The sequence below is a fragment of the Sylvia atricapilla genome, chromosome 6, assembly GCF_009819655.1.
Source record: "Sylvia atricapilla isolate bSylAtr1 chromosome 6, bSylAtr1.pri, whole genome shotgun sequence".
Lineage (NCBI taxonomy): Eukaryota > Metazoa > Chordata > Aves > Passeriformes > Sylviidae > Sylvia > Sylvia atricapilla.
Window position 1 is genome coordinate 5912972 of NC_089145.1, and position 19583 is coordinate 5932554.

At 37.1% G+C, this 19583-nt stretch overlaps 1 protein-coding gene across 1 annotated transcript in view; it reads left to right on the top strand.

Moving 5' to 3' along the window:
* The window catches only part of LGR4 (leucine rich repeat containing G protein-coupled receptor 4), a 74289-nt gene extending 57722 nt beyond the window's left edge, over positions 1 to 16567 (top strand). The window contains exons 5-18 of the mRNA XM_066320526.1: positions 165 to 380; positions 1024 to 1095; positions 2544 to 2612; positions 3196 to 3267; positions 3354 to 3425; positions 4091 to 4159; positions 4546 to 4617; positions 6378 to 6443; positions 7068 to 7139; positions 8005 to 8076; positions 8373 to 8498; positions 9620 to 9741; positions 10290 to 10364; positions 13597 to 16567. Of these exons, the coding sequence (XP_066176623.1) occupies positions 165 to 380; positions 1024 to 1095; positions 2544 to 2612; positions 3196 to 3267; positions 3354 to 3425; positions 4091 to 4159; positions 4546 to 4617; positions 6378 to 6443; positions 7068 to 7139; positions 8005 to 8076; positions 8373 to 8498; positions 9620 to 9741; positions 10290 to 10364; positions 13597 to 14873 (2452 nt within the window). The 3' untranslated portion in view covers positions 14874 to 16567. The remainder of the gene's footprint in view (positions 1 to 164; positions 381 to 1023; positions 1096 to 2543; positions 2613 to 3195; positions 3268 to 3353; positions 3426 to 4090; positions 4160 to 4545; positions 4618 to 6377; positions 6444 to 7067; positions 7140 to 8004; positions 8077 to 8372; positions 8499 to 9619; positions 9742 to 10289; positions 10365 to 13596) is intronic.
* Positions 16568 to 19583: the final 3016 nt, after the last annotated feature.

Genomic DNA, 19583 nt, shown 5'->3' on the forward strand with positions numbered 1-19583 from the left:
ATGCATCTTTCAATAAAACTTCAAACTTTGCAGTATTGAATTATTTCAGTGAAAGATACATAACCCTGAAAAAAGATGTTCATGAATAGTAGGACTTCAGCTGTTATAGGTGCTGATCTGTAGTTTGTGAGTTTGTTCCATGAAGTCTTTCTGTTCTAATATAGGCGTTTAGATGCTAACCATATTACTACCATACCAGAGGACAGTTTTGAGGGTCTTGTGCAGCTGCGTCACCTTTGGCTGGATGACAACAGTTTGACAGAAGTTCCCATCCATCCGCTCAGCAATCTCCCCTCTCTGCAGGCCTTAACACTGGCTCTCAACAAAATAACACACATTCCTGACTATGCGTTTACAAACCTTTCAAGTCTTGTTGTTCTGTGAGTATTTGTATTTCCTAGGATACTTTGCTTTTCTCCTCAGTTACAGCTTTGATTAATCTAGGGTGGCATCGAAAACAGTTATTTTGCTATGTTTTATCTCAGTTGACTAGTAACAGCCTATGCTGCCAACATGAGATGATACCATGTATGTTAGAGAATCTGCTGAAGATTTGATAAAGACATTCTCCTAAACAAAAAGTCACATGGGCCATGGGTAGTGAGATTATATTTCTGACACCTTATTATATAATGAATATTTCAAAACAATGGTTGTCAGAGGAAGCTTTCAGAGATACTAAAAGAAAAAAATTATCTGTTTTATCTGAAACCTGTTTCTTTGTAGTCTTAAAAATCTCCTTGGAATAATATGAAAAATTAGTTTGATTTCTGTGTTTATATTTCTATCACATTTCTGAATACTGAATAAAAATTTAAAATAGATTGTCTTGACTGCAAGGAATTTCTTCTTTTTCCATATGTGGATGAAATAGTCTGTCTGGAAGTGAAAGATATTCTTCTGCATCATCCACCCCATGCAATGTTTTTTGCTAAACTATTTTACTCTCTTGATTTCATAGAAATATCTGCTAATTTGTTAACTTGTATGAAATCATTTACTTGTTTTGGTTTTGTTTTTCAGACATCTCCATAATAATAAAATAAAAACTATAGGAAAACACAGTTTTGATGGATTAGACAACCTTGAAACCTTGTAAGTATGTTTCCTAAAATAATTTCTGGTCAGTGTTTGTCTCAGTCTCAGCTTAATCAAGGTTGCCATACTGGTATGATGGAAGTTCTGCAAATCAGGCATATGTGGACTGTGCAACACATGCCGCTGACACTTAGGTCCAGCTCAGGTTTCAGAACTGAAGGCTGTTAATCAGTGTACTGCTCCACCTAAAACTAATTAACTACATTAAGAAGTAGGTAAAGATTAGCCTGGGTGAAATGTCATGCTGAACGATGTGGCTTTAATGTTCCTAGCCCTGGTCTAGCTGGTGTATCTTTGCATAGCACTCTGCTGAGTCAGGTGGATAGATCACAAGTGTTTGGGTGGCCCCATGAGTGATCAGGTACAAATACCTGTTTCTCAGATTTCCTGTAGGATAGGAAATAGGATATTTCCTATGTATCCTATAAATCCTAAATATATAGGATACGTTGCCAAAGCTGTTGTGTGACAATCCGGGGTTTCTGAGGGGATCTCAGAGGGCTGTTGCTCCACTGTTCCTTTCCTAAACCTCCTGAGTGCCTTACTGGCAAGGAATGGCTTTCAGCTGCTTGGGTTACATTTCCCATTCCCCTTCAGCTCACTCAGTGAATGTCTAATAAGCAACATCTCCCTCAGCAGTGTCTTTTTTTTAATGCTTTGGAGAATGCTAAATAAGTAAAACTAATGAAGGAGGGTGGTAAGGGCAAGCTGATGATAACCTCTGTAAACATGAGGAGCTTGGATGAGTCCAGAAGTGCTGCTTGCTTCATCTTGTCATCCTCTTACAACCTCAGTTAGGTAATGATGTGCTTTGTAAATAGATACAGTCAATATAAGACTCAGAAAATGTTTTTTGCCATTTATAAGTAATTCCTTTTGCAGAAGTCCTGGCATTACTGCTAGAATAGTGACAAGTTAACTGAGAATTCAGGAGATCCCCATCACCAATCTGTCATGAGGTTTTTCTGTGCTTCTAATCAGTATTTATAATTGATTTTGCTGCAAGATCTGCTTTTACATAGTGGCTTATTTACTGTTTGCTTTATAAAACCTTGACAAAAATATTCTTGGTAAGATGATAATAAAACGTAGTCATTTGTATCTACTTTTTTTTTTTTTCACTCTTTGAAATCGTAGTTCATTTCTGTGTAATTCTGTTGAAGAAAAATCTGTGAGGTATTGAAAAATACTGAGCTTTGCTGTAAGGAACTATTATTTGACTTAATATGGCTAATCCCTGGGTAATATAAAATATCTTACCTAAGTTATTAGCTGGTTATAAAGCATGTAAAACATCAAGAGACTAAGTTGAAGTTACTCTATTGTCTAATTAAAGGTGTTCTGAGAACTCTTTTCTTTCATTGGACTATCTTAAACAAAAATTATTTTGACAATTCATGGCTACTGTTAAAATTTTTATAATGTTCTTGCTTTGTTTTTTCTAGGGATTTAAATTACAATAACATGGTTGAGTTTCCTGAAGCCATAAAAGCACTTCCGAGTCTAAAGGAGTTGTGAGTCTTACTTATTCTCCCTTTTTACCAGTTCTCTTTCTCCTTTTCATAAATAAAAAGGAAAAAAAACCCTATATTTAAGAATGCTTGTCTCCTTGTGCAGTAGCCTAAATTAGGTTAAGTTATGCTAAGTAAAGCTATAATTAAACAAAATATAATCATCATCTAGAGAGGACATGTGTTGAAAATTATTTTGGAGTTACATAAGCAGGCAGTTTATTCAGGAGAACCATTAGTATAGATCTTAATCACAAGATGATTTTGGCCTCCAGTAGCAGGTTAGGTACTCATTGACAGTGCGTGGTTTGCTTCTCCCCTCCTTAAGAAATGAGTAAGAAAAATGAAAGTACAGCATCATGTCTGGTCCAAAGAGTTTCTTTCTAATGAAATATTTTCAGTTTAGCATATGTGCAGTAGATAGAAATCATGCCTTTAAAGTTATTCCTACAGATTGACTTAGTCCTGTTGTAGTCCTTGTTATGGCAGGATTGGGAATTCAGTAGATATGATGAAAATGACTACTAGTTGAATCTGCTGGCAGTATAGTTTTAAATGTTGGATTTTTCTTTGCTAATATCTTTAGGGGATTTCACAGTAACTACATTTCCGTAATTCCTGATGGTGCATTTGCAGGAAACCCCCTTCTAAGAACGATGTAAGTAATTTTCATCTATCTATTTTTAGCCTTTAGCAGACAGTGGCTGTAAGAACAAACACTGAAATGTGTTTTTCATTTCCCAGACATTTGTATGATAATCCTTTGTCTTTTGTGGGGAACTCAGCATTTCAGAATCTGTCAGATCTGCATTCCCTGTAAGTACGTTGTTGACAATATCGTACAATAAATGGGTATGAAATGTTGTGGCTGAGAACTCAAAACAAATAAACTTTTTGACTCCCTCTTATATTAGAGGATATTTTTCAGTAAGTTTTAATAAATATTGTTATTGTTGGGAATATCTAGTTTCTTAAGAAGCTCTATTAAATATGCTCTACAACTTTTTTTTATTTTACCTTTCATAAGATACATAACCCAAGGCCAAATGCTCAGATTCCTAGTTAAACAACCTGCAATATGTCCTTGGTGGTTTTTTGACCAGGGATGTACATGGTGAGAATGTTTTGCAGGTTAGTGCACGTATGCTCTTAGAAGATATCACCTCTAGGGGTGATAATTAAGCGAAATGGAGTGAGACTTTCAACTACAAACGACATTTTTCATTTGTATATTGATAACACTCTTTCCAGTTTGATGATTTCCAGCTATTTGGTCATGGAGGAGTAATTTATTAGGCAAATGAGTACCCTAAGAAATAGTGAAAAGACAATCTTTCACACATAATTCAAATGTAAAATTTAATGGCAGTAAGAATGTTATAATGTCTCCTTGGTGTAAATATCTACCAGATAATAAGACTGAATCTCACAAATCAATTTTATAATAGCTCACAGCTAATTTTCATGGGGATTTTTTTTAGGGTCATTCGGGGTGCCAGCATGGTGCAGTGGTTTCCTAATTTGACAGGAACCATAAATCTGGAGAGCTTGTAAGTGTCTTCTGCAGAAATAAATTCTTGGGTTTGCCTATTGTGAAGTAATTGAAATATGATTAATGGATCTGGAGAGCAATTGCATGTATGTTCTTTTCCTCAGTAAATGTAGTGATACAGTTTTCCTCACTGTGATACCTGGGTGCCCACTTAATGGGGTTTTTTTTAGTAGGGGAAGCTGAGAAAAGCCTATTGATACTAACCCCCTCTCCCAGAACTGAAAAACAGAAAAATTGTCCTCTTCCAAATAAAGAAAAAATTTGGTGGGTGAATCTAGCACCCCAATAACATTCTATTCTTATATATCCTTTATGCCATCTGTCATAAACAAAATAAGCATTTATATGTATGGGTTTGTTGGTGTTTTTTTTTTTTTCCCACAGAACTCTTACAGGGACTAAGATAAACAATATTCCTTTTAATTTATGCCAAGAGCAAAAGCTGCTTCGAACTTTGTAAGTGTACATATTGTGCCTCTCTTCATGCGTCAGAATGGTTTGAAAGAAACTTAAACCTAAATTAAAGTAGAAGTGGTGCTTTGAATTTTTGGTCCTAATAGTTTACTGAAGTTGGAAATATGGCTTCTTTGATTGTTCAAATCAAGATTTTCGGCAAATTTGTTGTAATGCTTTACATTCCTTAAGCGGAGTCCCCTTTATAGAGATATGTTATATTTCTTTCATATGTTATGGGAGAGATGTAAGGTGGTGCTGCAGAGACCTATCTTCAAATTTGTTCTGCCATCATTCATTCTTAACACAACAGTAGTCATCTACATTCAGAGATTAAAGAAGAGTTTAGTTATAGTGCTTTGACATTTAGTGTTCAGGGACAGAGCATCAGGAACCAGAAGAAATTGAGATGGGAATTAAGAAGAAGATAGTAATACAAAGGCTAGACATAAAAAGCAGTGAGGATGTGTTAATGCAAAAACTCCAAATTGTGTCCTCGTTTAGGGCAAATTTGGGAGAAAACCTGCGAATGGGGTTCCTCTAGGACACAAAATTCAAGTGGCCCCTCCCCCAACTGGTTCAGGAAAATATTTGCTTGGAGAAAAGTGGAAAAAACTGTTTATTTAACTATCTAGGTATTCACAAGCATGAAGAAACGAGTAGTATTAAACAATAAACCCTCTTGCTGTTCTGAAGAGATGGCAAGTTCAGAAAGTCCTTTTCATGGGGTGTAGCTTGGCTCACTAGTCTCTCATCAGTTCCTCTGGAACGCAGAACGCAGCATCCCGGGCCCCGGTGGGCCACAGCTGTGAGCTCTCGCTGTTCTTCTGGGTTTTCAGTCCAGGGCAGGTTTGAACAGTTAAAAGAAAAACCACAATCTGGGGAACTTCTCTGCTCCAGCTAGCTAAAAAAAAAAACCAACTAAAAGCAAAGGAGAGCTCTCTCCTGCTCTGTGCTGCAGACAGTACAGTCCGTGAGAAGGAAAAACTTATCTCTATGTTTTCTAGTACAGCCGCCTCAGACATTCTACCACTTCTCCTTCTCCCCTCTTCACTCTCAGATCTAGTTTTAAAGGTGCAAATCTTACTTCTAGGCTAAAGAAACGAATGAGGATACGATTCCTAAATTCACTACAGGAGAACTGGTAACTGAAACCATTAGGGGGACGGGGACAAACCGTGTTTGCAAAGGATATACGCAGGAAAACGTAGAACAAAAGCAAATCCTGAAAAAGGGAGGAGAAAAAAATATGTTCTGTTTGATAGAAGAAAAACAGGGGAGAAAAAATGATGAAGTGGGATTTATTTTCAAATGGCCATTTCCTTTTCAAATAGAAATTTTAAGATTGTCGGCTTGTTTCTAGTCTTCTTTTGCTGCATTGTCTCACAGAAAATTCTGAGCTTTCCTAGCTTTGCTTAAGCAGTTACCAGCACACTAAACAAAATTGGCACCAAATTCGTGCTTTACATACAATTTACCTAGTTTACTCTAAAAAAAGCAGGTTATGAATACATTTTTTAGATTGTAACTCTCAGAATTCAGGGAGCATGTTGTAAATGTTTTTAGGGTATGTGTGTACTGAGACGTAGAGTTCACACTTGTGATTCCTGCTGTGATTTTCTCTAAGCTGTCATTAGTTTTTCAGCAGAATGGTACTAATAGGATGATTTTTCTGTCAATCTATTTAATAGTTAGAAGTGATGAGGTATTTAAAGGGGAAATAAGTTGAACTAAGCACTCTTCTCCCATTTTCTGTTCTGAAGGGACTTGTCTTATAACAATATAAAGGACCTCCCAAGTTTTAAGGGCTGTCACACCTTGGAAGAAATGTAAGTAGAAATAAGTGTTTATTTTTATAAACTCCTTAGTATTCTGAGTCCACATCTCTAGAGACTTTTTTGCTTCATGTTTGATCCTAATTGTTAAAAATTAAGGGCAGAGAGAGATAATACAGTGATCTCATATGAGAAGTGTGCTGGACAGAGAATTCAAACACTTGTGCTTTCCTTAATTAGCTAATGCTTAATTGTTACTGTGGCACAAAAGAAATTAAAGACACAGCTTAATCCTGCATTTCATAGCAGTATTGCTATGCACATAACAAAATGGTTAGAATATGCTTAAAGACTCCATGCAGAATGGACAGTTGTTTTAAATTTCAGTATGACTTCAGTGTTCACAAAGTGTATTTTTAGCTTGAAAGTAATTCAGTCCACACTTAATAGTCTCTTCTAAATTAAATTAGTTGTGAATTGGGATTAGGCAGAAGTGCCACAAAAGTGCTTCATGGTTGTAATAACATAGCTGATGCAAAACATTTGACAGTCTGTCTGCAAGGGGAAATGAGTAAAATCTTGTTAGGTAAGGCTAAAGCTATCCAATAGCAGACACCAAACTATCCCTTCATTTGAAATCAGCTAATAAAATTCTATTTCTGCTTCTTCCCTTTGCAGTTCCTTACAGCATAATCAAATCCATGAAATTGCAGAGGACACCTTTCAAGGACTATCCTCCCTTCGTGTCCTGTAAGTGCATATATAGCTGCATGCAGAGTGAAACAAGATCATGTTTTTGATTCCCATGTAAAGTGATGTCAGGGTTTGGGGTTACAAATTTGATTGATGGCAAAAAGCCAGCAGCCAGTTTCAGCCCTATTCTTTCTATTCTCCATTTTATTTTTCTAGCCTATAAAAATATTTTTATAAAGATGAAGTCTGAAAATGAAAAATTTTCGGTGGTGTAGTATTTTGCATTGTAACTATATTATTTCATTATGTACTATTTGTTGGAGAGATCCTATCTGTTTTCCTCAGGAGAAGCAGATAAGTAAACAAAATGATCCTCTCCCCTTACAACTCAAGCTATATTAAGTTAGCCAGAAAAGCAATCCAGAAATTGGTATTTTAAGAGAAGAATGTTTTAAGTCATGGTGGTCCAGCAGAATCTGGAGCTGGATTTGAAATCCAGCAAAGCAGATGCACTTCTGCTTGTTCTTTTGGTTGTCTTTCCCCATCTCTGCCAACATGTCGGGCTACAGATGCAGTTCTCACCAAAGTGGTCATCCTGCCACCTTCATGCTGGGAATAGGAGATGCCAGAGCCAGCCTCTGCCTTGGGAGCACAGGTTGTACTGGTAGTGTCAGAAGGAAAGGGAAAGGGAGCAGGAATGGGAGATGGATTCTACTTCGGCAGTGAGATGAAACAGGATACAGCTGCCTTACCATGGAATTTGGCTTCTATTGCAGCTGGCTAAATGGGAAGAAAGGGGATATGTTCTGCTTTTCTGATAAAGGAATGATATATTTGTCACCTTAGCTTTTTTTTTTCTCAGTACAGTGGCTGTTATATTTGGTGAAACTGCCAAAATAATCTCCTTTGGCATTCATTGCAGGGATCTCAGTAGAAATCAGATCCATCAGATCCACAAGGGAGCTTTCATCACTGTTGGAGCTCTTCTTAACCTGTAAGTAGGCTGTGCTGTGCAGTCATCCCCTTCCTCTATCATTAAACTGCTGAGGTAATAAATATTTTTAGCTTAAAAGGGATGCATTCATCATTTGTTTAATATCCGTGAATCAGAAATGCTCTTGCTAGCTGAATATACATACACAGGGCACACTTCTTTAGAGTGCCTGCTGCACTGACAGGCATTTCCAGACCACAGCCTCATAGGATAAAGTCCTTCCCTACTTTAATGAAATGTATGCCAGAGGATCTTCAAACTTACTTAGTAGCACCGTCTTAATATTTACATTTCAGAGACCTAAGTTTCAATGAGCTCAGTTCAATTCCAGTTGAAGGATTGAGTGGACTGAACCAGCTTAAACTCACAGGCAATTCTGAGTTGAAAGAAGCTTTGGCAGCAAAGAACTTCGCAAAACTCCGGTATGTTGGTAAATAACACCCACAGAGTGCTTGCAGTACCAAACAATGTGATAATAAATGGATAAACTTTGCTGAGTCCCGTAGTAGCTCAGCATTGGTCTATATAAAGGACATCTGTCTGTTCTGGTATAGAAGCCAGTTGCAGATAATTTTCTTAAGATTTTTTATATTTTTCGTTCACCACTTTTCAGGCAAGGTATCATCTGACTTGACAGTAGTGCTTTGGGTGGATTTCCCATTTGTTACTGAACTGAGCACATCTGTCTTTGACAGTGTGAAGAACAGGAACAGACAGACAGGTGTCTTGATTACATAATCACCATGCTTTATATATATTTTCATAGAGGCAAATGATAAGAATAAAAATAACCATTCAAATGAAAGTCTGTAATTTTTGTGAGAGATGGATCAGACAGTGATGACCTGTTTTCCATTTTACAAAGATCTTTCTGCACACTAAGAAGAAGTAGTCTGATGTTCCTCCTAAATATTTTCAATAAGAGAATTCAGGATAGTTGATATTGCAGTCATAAGTGAAAAAAATTAGATTCTGGTCTGCTATTCCCTCATTGTTTATATGGTTTTCTTAGACTTCTGTGTGAAGATGTACTACTTCTCTGCTAGAATAACAGTATGTACCATTTCTGCCACATGCACAAAAAATACAAATCTTATCTTGGTATCACAGAATGAAGAGTGAGAAGGAAAGATGAAATACAAGTTTGTGGTCATCTGGGAATTAACTTTCTTACAAAACAGTTCCTCTTTATTTAGCTTAGTTAAATAGTTTTCAGTTTAATTTCTACAGCAATGCCACAAACTAACCCTGATCAAAATTTGGTTTATATGTGGAGTAGAAAGAATAGTAGAGAACTAAATATCATAACATCATCTTTGTACTTCTCACTTGTATACATTTCCTGTCCTATATCTCTGTGCAAGTTGTTCATTAGAAATGGTTGTACCTGATCGAATTTGAAATAGTTTTCATCAGCCACTGTGGGAAAAAGAGGGTTTGAGTTTAGCACTTCAGTGTGCTTGCTACACAAATACTTTTAATAGGTGGTAATCTTAACTTTGGTTACAGTTCAATGGTCTTCCTTCTTCTGCCTGTATTCCAGGTCAATCTCTGTACCATATGCTTATCAGTGCTGTGCATTTTGGGGTTGTGATTCTTATCTAAACTCTAATGCTGAAGATTCCAGTCATCGAGATCAAGGTGCCTTGATGGATCATGAGAAGGGTAAATGTTTCATCATACTTAACCAGCCGTATTGTTTTTTTACCAGACTAGAATATGTGTATGTTGCCTTGTGTATGGGAATATGAAAAATCTCATAGGGATAGAAAAGCAGTCTCTGAAAGTGCTTAGCAATTACTTACAAATCAGCAGTGCCACATTCCTTCTAAACATGTGAAAGATATGCTGGATGCTGTAAGACTTGCCTCTCTGGAAAAAAAATAGTAATTAAAAAAATTCAAATTGCAAGTATTTCTTCTGTTATGGTTTTACTGTTCTCAGTGTTCCAGCCTTTCTATTCAGACAGGACTTTTCCTTCCACTATCTGCTTCAGGCTCCACAGATCTTTCCCTAGTGATCAAAGATGTTGTTTTTTACAAAGCCTTGTGAGCAGCAATTTCTGCACTGAGCATCTGACCCTAGGTGGCAAACCAGAATAATTTCACTTGTCAAAAGACTCAGGTGTCGTTGAACTGCTTCCATCCTAGGCAGCTTCACTGCCATTTCACTTATTTTTCTTCCTGTAACTAACATGTTTTTCACTTTTACAGCTAATGCAGATAATCTAAGAAATGCGAAAAACGAGGAATTAGGACAGACTATTATTCACTGTACACCGGCAACAGGTAAATCTTATAATGTGCTTTTGCCACACTGAACTTCAGGCATGGTGTTATGCAAAGAGTTGAGTGCAGAATTACATCTTTCATTCCTGGTAGTCATTCTGTACACAGAAGATTAAATTCTCCAGTGCTTTTGGTAAAACTTGATTTGATGTTGTTTTGGATGATGAGCAGTCACAAAGATTTGACTCAGCTTTAGACACATAGCCCTTTATTGGAGAATTGTGCTAGGAAAAATACCAATATTTCTTTCCTTAAGCAGATTAATCAAGATTGTAATGCTCATATTTGGAGTCTCCTAATGCACTGCTTCCTAATTCTGCCTTATTTTTGTCGAGGAAATGTCTGTGGAGCAGACTTGCATAAATGCTCATCTGTTCCAGTGAGAGTTCAGCCTGTGCTTTAAAAGCTTAACTCGAACTGATGTCTACGCTGGTAGAAGCTTGATGTCTTTTCAGGAGAGAGGATAAGGAGCACTCGTGATCTGAACCCCAGCCCTGCTGTAGCCACATTAACTGTGAGCAGAGGGCTGTTAGAACTAGCTGGTGTAGACAGTAGCATCTTAAACTGCTGAAGACACTTGTGCAATGAATAGTCTTATGGGCATACCAAGATTTACTCCAATTCAGGCTTGAACAGTCCGGGAGTGTTGAAAGTCTTTGATCTTGCAATGAATATTTTCATTCTATGCAGCTTTGTTTGATAGACAAACTGCCCTTCTGTTTCTCTTCATCAAGCAGCAAACTTCTGTACACTGTTCCACTCAGCTTCTTAAAGACTTGCTGTGGTGCCTCTGGCTTTCTTGCCTTTGCCACAGCCTCTCCAGAGGATACCTTCCATACATCTTGTACCCTTTTGTCTTCATAAACAGGAACATGCAGATGCAGTATACTTCCAAAGAAGTCACTTCACCATGAGCAGAATTTTTCCAAGTCTTATTTCTTTCTCTTTTCCAAACTACTATTTTATGTTATGAAAATCTGTTTATCTTCTGAGCTAGCTCTGGCTTTAATATCCAGAATATCACAAGGATTTCTTGATCACAGCCAAAAAAATCTGTAGTCAGAAAGTCAACTATATTAATGTAATTGTACATAATCTGAAAGTTAATTTGTTAAAGGTGCTTAATTGCTTTTGATCTCCTGTTTACAGAATGAGAATTGAGATGGTGTGTTACATGAGTTAAATTTTTAAAGTCTTTAGCTCTTTCTTTTTGTCCATGCCAGAAATGCTGTAGTAGGTCTAAAAGAAAAAGCTTGTTCTGCAAGTTCACAACTTGCCTTGTTTTTCACCAGTCCCTCTCGTACTAACAAGTTTCTATGTCATGCTGCCATCTGGTCATAAGATACTCCACCCATCATGTAAGTTCTGAATCACTGCTCAGCCTGTAGATCCAGTTTGCCTAAAGAACGAATTGCTGAGCAGTGGTGCTCAAGTAGCTCAAGTTTGCTGAAACATCCTTCTGAGCATGAATTTTTGCCCCCTCCCAGCATGGGCTGGGAATATCAGTGTTGAGAGGAGGGTAACTTTTAACTCAAAGGATAGCTAGACTTTGAGAGAAAGACAGGAAAGGGTGGTGGCTTTTATTTGTCTAAAGTACAGCTACTAGAAAAATGGCTTCAAATAGATTTTTGGAAGCATAGAACTGACATTTTAAAATTTCATAAGTAGGAAGTTATTTGTGTTTTAAGTAGATCAGCTTAGCGCAGGTATTGTTGTGTCACATTAATGTATTGTAAAGTTAATTATTGATGTTTTCCTTGGCAATACCTGCTAAAAAGGGGTTTTAGTCCTGATTTTCTAATAATCCAGTGAGCTCCATTCTCTTGTGCCCAGAAATGAAGCTTGATCATTTAAACAAACAAAAAGTGTTTGTTTGTTTGTTTGTTTGTTTTGTTTTGTTTTGTTTTCTTGTCAGTTCGTTAATTTCTGGAAGTTGCTTTAGGCCTTGGGAGATTTTTGCACTGACATTTAATCATTCTTGGCAGTTCTGTTCCTGCCCACGTTAGGGATGAGTTGTCCTTACCTTTCCCCTGCCTAAAGGAGAAAGGCATGTGCTGCACAGAGCCAGGGTCACAGGCTGATTCCAGTTTAGAAGCTTCAGCCTTTGCAGTTTGGCATTTTTCTTCAGCTCTGTCCTGCAGTGACTTTATAATGCTTGTAACCCCAATGGTCTGTTATGTTTATGCTGATATCAAGTTCTGCACCTTTTAGACCGGTTCTGAGAGTGAAGGGGGAGAAAAAGAAGTGCGCTAAAACTCTAGTTTTTAGCTAGCTGAGGCAGAGAAGTTCCCTGGACTGTGTTTTTTTCTTTCTGAGTGGTCCTCAACTGCAGGGAGGGATCCTGAGCTATTGTGCTTAGGACAATTAGCAGTGCCTAATGGGGATATAGCAGAAGTGAAATTCTTCTAATTGTTACTTAAAATGAGTAGGATTTCCCTATAGAATAAATAGCAGTTAGGGGATTAGAAGGGTAAGCAGTAGTATGGACTTTTTCTCCTTGTCTTGTCTCCTATTATTTTGTTTGTAGGACTTTTTTTATTATGTAAGCTGTTTTAAGTGGCAAAAGAAGAAGACAAGAATAATTTTCTCATATGGGTTTTCAAGCTTACTGTGCCTTTCAGTGGCGAGGCTGGGGGACAGAGCTTGTGGTAAATTTCTGTCCCTATTAAAGCTGATTTAATTCCATTTAAATTCCATTCCATTTATTAAAGCTGATTAAATTCCATTTCATCAAAATGGAATTTCTCTGCTGTTCTACAGATGTTTCCTTGTGACCAAAAGTTACAAAGGCATGTTTGTGAATAATTTTTGGAGAGAACATGTTCTTTCTAAAAATTTCTATTCCCTTACAAGGGGATGGTGAACATTCACTTTTGATATTTTTTGCCAGCCTTTTTTGAGGTATGAAATCTACATACAAGAAAGAAGTATTTAGGGGCCACTAATAAAAGCTGTTTTGAATAGCTAAAGGGTTATTAAGTTTGTTTAGCTAGCTTGTTTATACAAAATGTTCTCAAGTGACCATTCACTACAGTAATTATTATTTCAGGCATAATTAATTAGTAAATAACTTCAGCAGAATAATTTACTTTCAACTGACCTATTTAGCAGTTCAGCTGTGTATTCTATTAATGAATTAACGAGGTGTACACTTTTCAAAATCTTGCTTATTAAGGCAGAATTTTTTTTCCTAAATTGGTTGTCCTTCTGTTTGTTTTTTGTTTTCTTCTAGGTGCTTTTAAGCCTTGTGAATATTTATTGGGCAGCTGGATGATTCGCCTTACTGTCTGGTTTATTTTTTTGGTTGCTTTGTTCTTCAACCTGCTTGTCATGTTAACAATATTTGCATCCTGTACTACGTTGCCATCTTCCAAACTGTTTATAAGCCTGATTTCTGTCTCTAACTTATTTATGGGAGTCTATACTGGTATTTTAACTTTCTTGGATGCTGTATCTTGGGGAAGATTTGCTGAATTTGGTATATGGTGGGAGACTGGCAGTGGTTGCAGAATTGCTGGGTTTCTTGCAGTTTTTTCATCAGAAAGTGCCATTTTTTTTCTGATGTTGGCAGCAGTTGAACGGAGCTTCTCTGCAAAGGAGTTTATTAAAAAGGGGAAAAACAATCACCAAAAACAATTTCAAATTGCAGCATTTTTTGCTTTCCTGTGTGCTCTGGTAGCGGGATGCTTACCACTTTTTTATAAAGCAGAGTATTCGGCATCACCCCTTTGCTTGCCCTTCCCCACTGGAGAAACACCTTTGTTAGGTTTCACAGTAGCTTTAGTGCTACTGAATTCATTAGCATTTTTGCTAATGGCTATTATCTACACTAAACTCTATTGCAACTTGGAAAAAGAAGATCTCTCCGAAAACTCACAGTCCAGCACGATTAAGCATGTTGCTTGGCTAATCTTCACGAACTGCATCTTCTTCTGTCCTGTTGCATTTTTCTCATTCGCACCATTGATCACTGCAATTTCTATCAGTCCTGAAATCATGAAGTCTGTTACTTTGATATTCTTCCCACTGCCTGCTTGCTTGAATCCAGTCCTGTACGTATTCTTCAACCCAAAGTTCAAGGAAGACTGGAAGCTGCTCAGGCGCCATCTGACCAGGAAGAACGGGGCAGTAGCAATTGCTGTCAGTGCTCAAGAGGGCTGCGTGACACAGGATTTTTACTACGACTGTGGCATTTACACCCACTTGCAGGGTAACATTGCTCTGTGTGAATGTTGTGAATCACTCCTCTTATCCAAGCCCATGCCCTGTAAACATTTAATAAAATCCCACAGCTGTCCTGCACTGGCAGTGGTGCCTTGCCAGAGGCCAGATGGCTACTGGTCAGACTGTGGCACCCAGTCAGCTCACTCAGACTATGCGGATGAGGACGACTCTTTCGTATCAGACAGCTCAGACCAAGTGCAGGCCTGTGGCCGTGCATGTTTCTACCAAAGCAGAGGGTTCCCTTTGGTTCGTTATGCCTACAACATACCAAGAATTAAAGACTGAAAAGGCTTTCTGCCATCAGCTGTTCCAATAAAGAGGTATAATGTTTCGCAGACTGTTGCCTGTTTTGACCTTCCAAGCAGGAAGCACTTTTGTAATTGTTATTTAGTGTCATTTGTAAAGAAGGGAAGTGGGCAGTAATTTCTTGAGCCATACATTTTTTAAAAATTAAATAAATCAATTGCCCTGACTGTAAATAATTGGTAAACCAAAACTGTTACCCAATATTTTTACTCTTTTCACACAATAGTGGTTTCCTTTATACAGTTTTTACATGCCAGTGGTGTGTTTCCACATCATATTGCAGTTGTACTTTGCTTCTTCTGGTGGTGAGGTAAGTTCTGTTGACTTCTTTCCTCCTGCAAAAGCATAATGTAAAGAACAGCTGTTTTATATTATATTTTTAAATGTGACTTTTCTATAATTAAGCAAAAAAATCTATTGCTACCTTTGTATAGTACATTCAGCATTGAATCTCAGGATGCATTTTATTGCAGGGCCAAAAAAGGGATTAATTCTCCCATACGTAACTGTGACAGCAATATCAGAATACTGTGTCTGTTTTGTATTTTAGCTAATGTTCAATTAAAGAAAAAAAAAGTTTGTTGCAGTAAAGTACTTGTAATCTGCAGTATTCTGTAGATTTATTGGAATAAAAATAATGACAGCTGTCAGGAATAATGGGGTTAAACACATTTTTCCAGTGATGACACATTACTTCAGGTGAACCACAGCAAGTTTCTTCAGTATTATCCAGTCGAGTCAAACCATTGGAAGGAATGTCAGTGTATCGTGGTGTTGGCAGAGCTGTCACTGTACACAGCTCATGTCTTTGCAATAAGACTGGCTAATACTCTGCAGCCTGTTGAGTGTTACAGCACTCCAGTAATACGCATGGATAGACTGAGATTTTGGGAGATGGAGAGAAAATGCAAGGCAATTTGGCAGGAAAAAAGAAAGCATTTTTTTAATCACTTTACTGGCAGTGAATTACACTGTGCCAAGTCGCTGATTCTCACATAAATCAGTGCAATCTTTTTAAAGCATTTAAGTTCTGAGACCCAAATGATTTAAGTACAACTAGTGATCAATTTTATATATTTAGTTTGAAATATGATTAATTCAAAGTTATTAATAGATGATTAAGTAAATATGTAAGGTTTTTGGACAATACACTAGATCAAGAGTAAATCCACTGCCATCCCAGTTACCCTGGAGAAATTCTTGTTAAGATCTAAAGCTAGATTTCTGTTTTGAGAATTAAACTGTATATACTGTTCATACAATGAATTTTTATGTTTGTATTGTAAGTTATTTGATAGAACCCAAGATGGGAAATGTGGCTTCAGTTCATTTTGTTAATTAAAGCTACCTCCTAAAATAATAGTGGCTGCCAGTAGCAGAATGTTTAAAATATGGTTTATGTACTTTTTTCATTGTAAATAGATGTGGTTGTATATTGTCACTATAATAAAAACAGGATCCTTGTATATCAAAGTCATGTAGTTTGTACAAAGTATGGGAGGAATATTTACTGTATGCTGTTAATTTTGTAAGCCAAAATATTCAAGTGTAAAAAGGGAAGAAAATCATCCAAGGGTTGTTAATTCTTATATTTACACTCATGAATATTACATCTGCAATTAGCATGGAATGTTACACTGAAAGCCAATAAAGAGTACATGAATACCTATGGATATTTATCTCTTTTTCAAAAGTTAAAGCTGGAAATGGTGCACAATGTTGCACGACAGTGCAGTGGTAGAATTATTGAGCATAAATTATGTCTCATCTGCTCTTAGCTACATGCAGTGAAAGTTTCAGGGAAGAACCACCAGAAAAACAAGAGAGCTGCCAGTGTACAAGTGGATTTATGATTTCAGAATAATGCTGACTCTTGGCATGCAAAAGGTTAAAAACCTTAAGCAAAGTGTTAGCCCTCATATGAAGCAATCTCTAAAGGTGTTATGTATTGTGTTTCAATGGAAATGTTTTTAGTATGTTTTGAATAACCATACAGATTATAATTTTCTTTTATAAATATTAACTCTTTTTTATGTTGAAAATTGTGGGGGTTTTTAAAGCCATCATTGTATGAGTCACAGCTTGTCCCACATTCCCGCTGCTGACCAATATGTCAAAGGTAGTAAGAATGCTTCTCAAAAAGGACTGTAAATGTCAGCTGCCATTTTTAATCAGTAAGGAAGGAAATCTCACCATGAAGCTTCCAGAAAACCTGTTGCATTTTCAGTGTTTTTGCATACAGATTTATTTCTTCCATTTTACAAGTGAGTCTTTGCTGCTGTGCTGTTTAAAAAGGTCAGATGTGATCCATTTGAAGATCTAGTATTTCACTGTATCTCATTATGTTTTTGGAGTTCAGTTACACTAGCAATTAACTCTTCAGTGCAGTCAGTCCAGTGTCTTCCAGCACACACTAGTTCTGTCTGCTGCTGGTAGAAGGGAAAGAATATGGGGCAGCAGCTACTGAAACCAGCCTATTAAGAAGCAGTGCTGCAAAACATGCTTCTCTCAACATGACCACTGCATTGACACCCATGGGCGATCACATAAGGAGAATCCAGACAACTCCAGCCACCAGGTACTTAATGCCAGCTTTCCTTATGTCTTTCCTGGTCAAGCTGATCTCAGGCCAGGGCACAGTGGAATGTTCAGATGTTCTCATCCACTGAGAGTTTGCTGCTGCTCCAAAAGCAATGTCAAATACGTAGGGATGGCTTGCCTTAAAGCTGTTTTATGCTAGCAGTGTGTGGGATTTTTGTTACCTGTGTACCAGTGGCTTTCTGAGCTGTCACCTCGGCAGTCACTTCAGCTAGGTAAAGTTTCCTAATTTCAGTTTTGAGACTGAAACAAGTGAAACCACAAGTTACACCCTTATGGGGTGCCCACAGAAAATTATTCCTCCAATTTTCTTGAGTTTAAAGCTAGATGAAACTGTTCTTACAGTCACATATCTTGCCTCTAGACCACTCCATGCCTGTCATACTGAGCTCCAGTGCTGGGTTTATTAGTCAAAAAGGCTTTGCTGTTGACTTAAAATATAAAACATAGGGCAAGGAGAGCATTTTGTTGTTTTTCTTCCTTCTGCTGTTGTGAGGAAGCACCTTTCTGCAGGGAGATGGCCACAATTAAAATTGCCAAAGGTATTCCCTCTCCCCCCCCCATTAAGAGTAATTTCTTATACATGGCTATTAGCCTGCTCTGTGGCAATAGGCTGGTGAGAGCTCTTTATTTGAAATTGAGCTTTTTCATTCTCTTATAAAAGTAATGCAACTATACTTTGCAACTTTGCGATCTAGATGCCTTTTGCCTTTTTTAATTTCCAGTAGAATTTCCTGTTTGTTTATGAATTTACTCAGAAATTTCAAACTTGCATAAAGATACTTCAGTAATTCTTTTCACTTTGATTATTATTTTCAAGCCTTCCATTTAAATTTACAGAGTAATATTTTTAATTAAAGGCACAATGCAGAGTTTGTTTTATATGCACTCTCAATTTTTAATTACATAAATGCTTTTGATCTTTTTCTCTTAGCATAAGTTTATTTTTTTAGCAGGAGATTTTTTTCAGTATTACCTTTCACATATTGTACAGTGGAGTCTGATTTAACACTAGACTTTTGTTGAAGATGATGAATAAGGAAATGAAATCTGAAGTGGGATAATGTATCAGAGATTGCAGTTTTCTGTACTGTTGTATACTATAAGAACTTGGAAGGTGAACGGACATATTTCATATGTTGCATTTATGGCACTACTCCAGTATAAAGTAACATTGTTTAGGTTTTATGTAAGAAATACTAGTTAGTGGTAACTGTGGTGTTTGCTATAGGAAACTAATTTTGATTCGAGGGTAACAAAAGCATAACCTGTGTTCTCAAAATTCCAGCCCAGAAAATGAGCAAGTAAATCTGTTACTAACTGATGCTTAAAAAGAGAGAAAGACTTTATGTAGAACTATAAAACCAGCTAAATAAGTGAAGGCTGTTCTGAAGCAGGAGGGCTGTTATCTTCAATTAACATAGAACAGCTGGGTTGAGTGGGATCCTGCTAGTGAGTCACAAAGATGTGATTTTAAACTAAATGTGTTACATAGAGTTCCTGAACATTTCCCCAGACAAAAGAAATTCTCATCTCAGGGCCCTCTCACTTTAAAGCAGATGGTTCCACATCTGCAGTCAGCAGAATCTGGGCTGGGACTAGCAGTGTATACAGTATACTGCAAGGATGAGAATACATCATACCATGAAGGAAAGTGAAGCAATCCAGGACCTCTCAGGTTTCACAGCCTCTAATCAAGCAGAACTACACATTCAGGCACAAAAATAGCCAGTAGACAAGTATAGACAGCGTTCCTTGAGCTCTGACATGGAGTGTGAGCCAAGTAGCTTTCTCCCTTGCTCTCATGCCTGCCACACTATTTTTCCTCATGCTGGAAAATCAGAAAACTTAAGAAAACTTGAATTCAACTATATTTGGTTCAAATTTTCTACATTTTTCAAGGTTGCAAGTAAAGTAGTATTTTCTTCAAGTTTAAAGCTTGATGTCTAAGCCTCTGTTTCTCCCTAAATTTAATAATTTTTTTCCATGTTATTTTTATGCTTCTGTGTTCCTTACTGTCTAGTGGGGAATTAGACATTACATCTGCAAGCAGTCTGATCTCATTCTTTTCATTAAATCTGTCTAGTATTC